Source organism: Oenanthe melanoleuca, chromosome 9 (assembly GCF_029582105.1).
Source record: "Oenanthe melanoleuca isolate GR-GAL-2019-014 chromosome 9, OMel1.0, whole genome shotgun sequence".
Taxonomy (NCBI): domain Eukaryota; kingdom Metazoa; phylum Chordata; class Aves; order Passeriformes; family Muscicapidae; genus Oenanthe; species Oenanthe melanoleuca.
The window spans coordinates 23,914,187-23,922,183 of record NC_079343.1 but is presented as its reverse complement, the minus strand read 5'-3'; the positions used below and the strand labels follow the sequence as shown (position 1 = coordinate 23,922,183).

At 51.5% G+C, this 7,997-nt stretch overlaps 1 protein-coding gene across 3 annotated transcripts; it reads right to left on the bottom strand.

The window, feature by feature from the left end:
- Window positions 1-679: 679 nt before the first annotated feature.
- LOC130256693 (phospholipase A and acyltransferase 1-like) lies at window positions 680-7,717 on the bottom strand. 3 transcript variants are annotated; one of them, XM_056498552.1, is made up of 3 exons: window positions 7,382-7,717; window positions 6,934-7,202; window positions 680-1,392 (listed from the first exon to the last, which is right to left on the bottom strand). In XM_056498552.1, exons 1-3 carry the CDS (start codon window positions 7,491-7,493, stop codon window positions 1,384-1,386), a joined length of 390 nt encoding a protein of 129 aa, XP_056354527.1. In that variant the 5' UTR covers window positions 7,494-7,717; the 3' UTR covers window positions 680-1,383. The 3 variants fall into 3 exon arrangements, with proteins under 3 accessions (XP_056354527.1, XP_056354526.1, XP_056354525.1); XM_056498551.1 differs by lacking the exon at window positions 680-1,392 and adding an exon at window positions 1,714-3,116 and having other exon boundaries at window positions 7,382-7,714; XM_056498550.1 differs by lacking the exon at window positions 680-1,392 and adding an exon at window positions 6,281-6,554.
- Between the last annotated feature and the right edge of the window lie 280 nt (window positions 7,718-7,997).

Genomic DNA, 7,997 nt, shown 5'->3' with positions numbered 1-7,997 from the left:
GCAGCGGGGAGGCGAGGGCTGTGCAGGGCAGCTGCCGGGAGCGCAGGCACGGAGGGTGTCAGCGGCGGGCCCCGAGGGCAGCGGCTGCCGGAGCGGCGGCCCCGCTCCGCCGGCCCCGGCTCGGGGCCGCTGCCGCCCGCCGGCGCAGGGCGAGGCAGCGAGCGGCCCCGCTGCCCCCAGCGCCCCCGCCCGAGGCCGAGCCCGGCCCGGCTGTGTGTCCGGCTGCTGCCGCCGGCCGCGCTGCCCCCGCCCGCCCGCCCGCGGTGCCCGCGCTCCCGTCCCGGCCGCGCTCCCTTCGGGGCTCCGCTGCCGCCGGGGCCGGGCCCGCTGCGCTGCCCGAACGCGGCTGCCCGGGGGTGCCCGCGGTGCCCAGCCCGTGCCCGGCCCCTGGGGCAGCTCCGGCCTGCAGGGGCTGCATCCTGCTGGAAAACGCCCGCTCGCAATTCCCGAGATCCGCTCACCCCAGCGCGCCTGCCCCGCTGCTAGCGTGAATGAGGTCCCGGGCCGCTTCTCTCAGTATAAACACCATAGGAGAGGAAATTGCGTGGTTCCTGCTGGGCTCACTGCGAGCACTGACCCAGAGTCCTCCCGTAGGTCTTTGGACGACCCCCTGCTACTAGGAAGGCTGTGCTTCCAAGGGTGTTGCCAAAACCACCTTTTGAATGGAAAATCTCATCTTGTGCTTGAAATATAGTCCTGTTAAATGGAGACTCTATTCCAGAGAGGGCCACCTGTCCAGTTTTGGGCAACTGAAAATGTGCCGTTTCAATCCACAGAACATTATCTATCAGAGCAAACACCTCTGTGTGCTGATTAAATCCTGCCTTGAGGACCAGTCAGTCAGGACCAGAAACAGCAGACGATGCTGCCAAGACATTTGAAATGGCTTTATTTAAATGCAAAAGACTTTGCAGCAAAAATCATGGATTGGATTGATGTTAAGACCAACTACAAATGCAGTGAAGAGGACCAGATGAGATCCTGAAGCTGGACTCCAGGCTTTACAATGCTGGGGCTTCACTAGCTTGCACTGACTCAGCCCAGATTTTCATCCTCTGATGTGCTCCAAATTCTGTTGAAATCCCTAAAAAGCCTATAGATTTAGGGACACACTGAGCCTATGCTGTGTGCTTGCCCCACAGCACAAGGCAAGGATTGTTCTCTCAGCTGCTGGGGAAAGAGCCTTGACTCTACTGCATGGCAACTGGAGCAGGTCTGGGACCTGGCCAACATTTCCTAGAAAGGCTCAGGAGTGTTGAATACAGCAAGTGATGGATTCTGCTGTTCTTCACACTCTCAGTTGGTGCTTCAGACAGTGTTCCACCAAATCCTGTCAATGCACCCACCAGGCTCCAGGGAAAGGCAGCCCCATAATGAGCAACATCACCCCGACTGCAAAGAGAAGCACGGTACAATTGCAAACTGCCACATTCCTTGAAATGTTACAGCTTAGATGTACAGCAAGACATTCCCCAAAGGAAGTGATTCTGATATTCTTCTCTTGGAGGACTAAGTAGAGGTGTGGGAGGTCCGTATGCTGCCCTCACACAGTGCTCCCTTAGCAGTGTGTGGAGACAGAATTCTCTGAGAACATAAAGGTAAAAGTCTATGAGTTGCTGTATAACCACTTAATTAGCCATGAAACAAGCTTTGATCCAATTTCCAAGAATCCAAAATGAGTTTCAGTTTCATTTTGATTATAACATGCCTTCCTGTATTGAAACTAAGAGCGTTATTCAGATGTAACGACAATGGGCATTACGAAACAACAGGAAGTGTTGGCTTGTTTATTTCAAGCATTATAAAACTGTCATTTAAAAAAGCAGTGAATTAATTTTCTGTTTTGCTTTGTTTGCTTGCACAGCTTATGATACACCTACTCATCCACCTTTCTCTAAAGGCAAAAGTTTTTCACTTCAGCTCTTCTGATTACTTTCTGGATGAGGCTGAGCAGGGAGTGAGTGAGTGGCTGCCTGGTGCTTTGCTGCTGGCTGGGGTTAAACTGGGACAACCTGTTCAGAGCAGACAAAATCAGCCAGCCTCTCACAGACAGCTGTCCTGCTCTCACCTGTCCCAGCAATGCAGGTAATTGCATGTAAGAAAAGCAACACAGGATTGTGTGTCTCACAAGTGGGATGCAGGTTACCTGGTTCCAAACACTTGAGGCAGATACTCGAGGTACCACCAGGACAATAAAGCATACTCCTCTTGGAAGTTTTCTTCCAAGACAATCCACACATCAGCTTTGTGACAAGGAAATGGTGTGGCTCAGTACACTAAAAAATGCTTTGTAGGCAGGGAAAAATCAAACAAAACACCATCATCCCAAAATCACAGCACTCCTTTAAAACTCTGAAGGATACAGCTCATAGGACCTGCTCTTCCATCCAACCTCCCAACCTCCCACGAGTTTCTCAGTTTAGGCAGCACAGACTCCAAGACACTGCACATGCCCTGCCTGCTCCTTTGCAGATATTCCAGCCAAGGCTTTCCCTCCTACATAGAGCCTCAGCTGGAAAACACTCAGCAGTAATTTTTTTTTTACTTTTTCAGAAAGTTGAGGTAAAAAATCACGGATATACAGAAAAAGGCTACAGGATCCAATTGATGAAAATGAATGAAAAGCTGGTACCTGTGCAAATGCACCCAGACTACCACAAAAATCATCATAGGCAATGAAATAAGAGTAGATAAAGCAAGAAGGCTAGTACAGCTGTAGGCTACCTTAAATGATGCCAATCTTGACTTTTCTTCATGAGATAAAAGAGAAAAGCAAGGCTAAATAGTTGAACTTAGATGCAAAGTTATACTTAGATAAAAGAGTATTTGGGGCAAATAATGTTGGGGTTTCTGGCATTTTATCAAGGCTTATTTAATAGTTTCCAGAAAGGCACCGTTGCAAGGAAGCCTTGAGGGAAGGTGTAGCAAAAGTTGACCAGTGACAGCTGTGTCCAGGGGCTCCTCCTGCCTTGCTCTGAGCTCTTCCTGACAGCCCATCACTAGCAGTTCCTCTCTTTACTCGAATTAGAAGAGAAGCTCTTCACAACAGCAGTAGCCATATGAGACAGAAGGAAAGTTTCTGCGGCTACCACAGTACGGAAAACTACATTTCTGACCTATAAAGGGAAAGTAAAACACAGGCTGAGGAGCACTTATGTTTACAGCCCCCTTGCATGATAATACAGACGCAGCAGGGACCATTAGGGTAATTAAATCAAAAAGAGGCACGTACTCCATAAGCTGAATGGGTAACACCCAGGTTTGCACCCCTAGGAGGTGGCACTCAGTGGCAGGGCACTGTCAGGGTGCAGACAGAGCAGAGTGCCCCTCCAGGTGCAGGGGCTCTGGTCAGGCCAGAGGCAGCGCTGGTTTGGAGCCCACGCCTGGCACTGGGCTGTGCCCATGCAGGCTGCAGGCTGTGTCCCAGTGCCCAGCTCACAGCCAGCAGCCAGGAGCTGCTCTGGGAGCACCCAGGGCTCACCCTGTCACACTCACCTGGTCAGAGAATGCCTCTCCATAGCGGAGTTTTGTCACAAAGTGCTCACAGTTCTTGGAGAACAAGCCCACCAGGCTCCATGGAAAGCAGTCTCATAATGAGCAACATCACCCTAACTGCAGAGAAGCACAGTACCATTGAAAACTTCTGTATTCCCTGAAATGTTACACTGTTCAAGAATGACAAGACAATTCCCCACATAATAGATGCCAGTTCTCTCGTGTTCCAGGACGAAGAAGTGAAAGGTCCATGTGCTGCCCTCACACAGCACTCCTTTGTCAGGGTGTGCAATTGAGAATGCTCTGAGTGCAGAAAGGTAAAATATCATGGATCATTGTATAACTATCTAAATTGCCTAGGCATAAAACAAGTTTTGATTCTATTTACAGGAATCTAAAACCGAGTTTTAGCTTAAGTTTGATTATGATGTGTTTTCCTGCATTAAAAGACAAGAACTTTACTCAGATATAATAAGAAAGGCAGTACAAAATACAGGCGGAAATCTTGGCCTGGTTATTTCAAACATTACAAAACTGCCATTTTAAAAAAGCAGTGGATTAATTCCTTGCTTCGCTTTCCTCCAATGTAGAGCTTTTGTTTACCTACTAAACAATTTTTTCTCAAACCACAAGTTTTTCACTTCAACTCTTCTGATTCTCTCATTAATGGGGCTGGCAGGGGAGCTAGTGAGTGGCTGCCTGGTGCTTTGTTGTTGCCTGGGGTTAAACCTGTAGAAATTGTTTAGAGCAGACAAAACCAGGCAGCCTTTCACAGACAGCTGTTCTGCTCCCACCTCTCCCTGCAGTGCAGCAGTTGCATGTAACAACAGCGACACAGGATTCTGTGTCTCACAAGTGGGATGCAGGTTACCTGGTTCCAAACACTTGAGGCAGATACTCCAGCTAAAGGACAATAAAGCACACTTTCCCTTGGAAGTTTTCTTCCAAGACAATCCACACATCAGCTTTGTGACAAGGAAATGGTGTGGCTCAGTACACTGGGAGATGAAGCATGGGTGCCTCACAGCTCATTCTTCACATCCCTCAGCCCCAGCACTGCAGGGATCCTGGCTTTGTCTTCCTGCTGCCTGGCCAAAGATTGAGCTGGTACTGGCACTATGAAAGTTTTAGAATCAACATTTGGTCACTGAAGTGAGAATGGCCACAGCTCTGTGAGTCAAAGTTTCCTGGCTGCCTTAGTAATTCTTTAAGGCCCTCAATGTTTTGGCAGCTCAAAGAGTAGAATCCTAGAACAGGCTATGAGTTTGAAGTGATGATAAAAATCGTCTATCAGGCTTGTTCTGGTCCAAAGTCAGCAAGCACTGCAAATACAGGTGTGAAGTGGGAAATTTTGATGGCACAGAGGAACAAAGAGCTGACAGAGAAAAGAGAAGCTGGGGTTTCTCTGTCAGACCTTTCCACACTGTGGGTCTGCCGCTGCAAAATAGTCAGAAGAGTCAGGGATAGGAAAACTTTGTAGTCAGGGGAAAACACCATGGCACCAAAATCAGAATAACCCTGTAACAGACTGAAGGATACAGCCTGTAAGACCTTCCCTTGCTTCCTATCTCTCCACTTCCCAGGAGCTGCTCAGCTTAGGCAGCACAAGCACAGGTTTCAAGACACGGTACGTGCCCTGCGTGTCTATTTGCAGACCTGGCAGCCAGAGCTTTCCCACTCTTACGTGTTCAGGCTTCTTAGTGAATTTTTCCCATTGTCATCGTGAGGACGCCGGAAGCAGGAGAGGGTGAATACGTGGAGATAGAATGCGGGTGAATGAGCCATATGAAGGAATTGTCTGATAGCCCTGGACACCAACGGATCCGTTTGTGGCAGGGAATGGGGGTTCGGCAGTTTCGTAGCCGGTTTTGAGCTCTCTCGCTCTCGGGGCGCGGTGCCAGGGGCAGCGCTGCGCTCTGTGCCAGGACGTGGCTGCGCTGAGGGTCGGCAGCACGATGTGTTCAGAGCAGACAAAACCAGCCAGCCTCTCACAGACAGCTGTCCTGCTCTCACCTGTCCCAGCAATGCAGGTAATTGCATGTAAGAAAAGCAACACAGGATTCTGTGTCTCACAAGCGGGATGCAGGTTACCTGGTTCCAAACACTTGAGGCAGATACTCGAGGTACCACCAGGACAATAAAGCCTACTCCCCTTGGAAGTTTTCTTCCAAAACAATCCACACATCAGCTTTGTGACAAGGAAATGGTGTGGCTCAGTACACTAAAAAATGCTTTGTAGGCAGGGAAAAACCAAACAAAACACCATCATCCCAAAATCACAGCACTCCTTTAAAACTCTGAAGAATACAGCTCATAGGACCTGCTCTTCCATCCAGCCTCCCAACCTCCCACGAGTTTCTCAGTTTAGGCAGCACAGACTCCAAGACACTGCACATGCCCTGCCTGCTCCTTTGCAGATATTCCAGCCAAGGCTTTCCCTCCTACATACAGCCTCAGCTGGAAAACACTCAGCAGTAATTTTTTTTTACTTTTTCAGAAAGTTGAGGTAAAAAATCATGGATATACAGAAAAAGCCTACAGGAAATAATTGATGAAAATGGATGAAAAGCTGGTACCTGTGCAAATGCACCCAGACTACCGCATAAATCATCATAGGCAATGAAATAAGGGCAGATAAAGCAAGAAGGCTAGTACAGCTGTAGGCCACCTTAAATAATGCCAATCCTGACTTTTCTTAATGAGATAAAAGGGAAAAGCAAGGCCAAACAGTTGAACTTAGATGCAAAGTTATACTTAGATAAAAGAGGATTTGGGGCAAATAAAGTTTGAGTTTCTGACATTTTATTAAGTCTTATTTAATGTTTCCAGAAAGGCACAGTTGCAAGGAAGCCTTGAGGGAAGGAGTAGCAAAAGTTGACAAGTGACAGCTGTGTCCAGGGACTCCTCCTGCCTTGCTCTGAGTTCTTCCTGATGGCCCATCACTAGCAGTTACTCTCTTTACTCGATTTAGAAGAGACATACCCCACAACAGAATTAGCCACATGAGACAGAAGGACAGTTCCTGAGCCTACCACAGTACGGAAAACTACATTTCTGACCTATAAAGGGAAAGTAAAACACAGGCTGAGGAGCACTTATGTTTACAGCCCCCTTGCATGATAATACAGACTCAGCAGGGACCATCAGGGTAATTAAATCAAAAAGAGGCATGTACCCCATAAGCTGAATGGGTAACACCCAGGTTTGCACCCGTAGGAGGTGGCACTCAGTGGCAGGGCACTGTCAGGGTGCAGACAGAGCAGAGTGCCCCTCCAGGTGCAGGGGCTCTGGGCAGGCCAGAGGCAGCGCTGGTTTGGAGCCCATGCCTGGCACTGGGCTGTGCCCATGCAGGCTGCAGGCTGTGTCCCAGTGCCCAGCTCACAGCCAGCAGCCAGGAGCTGCTCTGGGAGCACCCAGGGCTCACCCTGTCACACTCACCTGGTCAGAGAGTCGTACTCCATAGCGGAGCTCTGTCACAAAGTGCTCACAGTTGTTGTTAAGCACACTAAATTCCACCTCCCTGCCAACGCAGCTCTCAGCACGCTGGATGATCTCCTCCACTGAGAAAGGCACATGGCGGCGATCATACTTGTTGTTGACACGCCATTTAGCATTGCCGGCCACCTCAGTCAGGAGCTCCTTCTTCACCGTGGCCTTGCCACTAAATGTTGATGTGATGCCATCTGTACTGATTACGATTCCTTCATCTGGAGAAGGCAGGGGGGATATAAGGCAGACAGTCAGAATCCCTGAGGCCCCTGCAGGACCTCAGATGGGTTTCTGACTGCACCTGGAAAACCAGCTACACACAAGGTCCAATATCAGCCCATGGATGGAGAAAGGGCACCTGGGGCGCCCACTTGGCACCTTGACAGGCTGCACAAACCTGTCACATGGATGACATATCCATCGCCCATGTAGAGGGCCCAGTGCCGGTAACCACGCCGGAAGATCTCGATCAGGTCCCCAGGCTGGGGGTTGCTGTTTTTCTGTCCCATCTCAGGATCCTGCAGTCAGGAGGCGCAGCTGTATCTGGGCAGGCTGAGCGCAGGGCAGAGCGCAGCGGGAGGCGAGGGCTGTGCAGGGCAGCTGCCGGGAGCGCAGGCACGGAGGGTGTCAGCGGCGGGCCCCGAGGGCAGCGGCTGCCGGAGCGGCGGCCCCGCTCCGCCGGCCCCGGCTCGGGGCCGCTGCCGCCCGCCGGCGCAGGGCGAGGCAGCGAGCGGCCCCGCTGCCCCCAGCGGCCCCGCCCGAGGCCGAGCCCGGCCCGGCTGTGTGTCCGGCTGCTGCCGCCGGCCGCGCTGCCCCCGCCCGCCCGCGGTGCCCGCGCTCCCGTCCCGGCCGCGCTCCCTTCGGGGCTCCGCTGCCGCCGGGGCCGGGCCCGCTGCGCTGCCCGAACGCGGCTGCCCGGGGGTGCCCGCGGTGCCCAGCCCGTGCCCGGCCCCTGGGGCAGCTCCGGCCTGCAGGGGCTGCATCCTGCTGGAAAACGCCCGCTCGCAATTCCC

Excerpts from the sequence above, each read along its gene's own strand:
- LOC130256693 (XM_056498550.1), bottom strand. The coding sequence starts at position 7,493 with ATGGGACAGAAAAACAGCAACCCCCAGCCTGGGGACCTGATCGAGATC. Across the intron at positions 7,203-7,381 it reads ATATGTCATCCATGTGACAG|ATGAAGGAATCGTAATCAGT; the intron begins GTTTGTGCAGCC and ends TGCCTTCTCCAG. Across the intron at positions 6,555-6,933 it reads GAGTACGACTCTCTGACCAG|GTCAGAAATGTAGTTTTCCG; the intron begins GTGAGTGTGACA and ends TTCCCTTTATAG.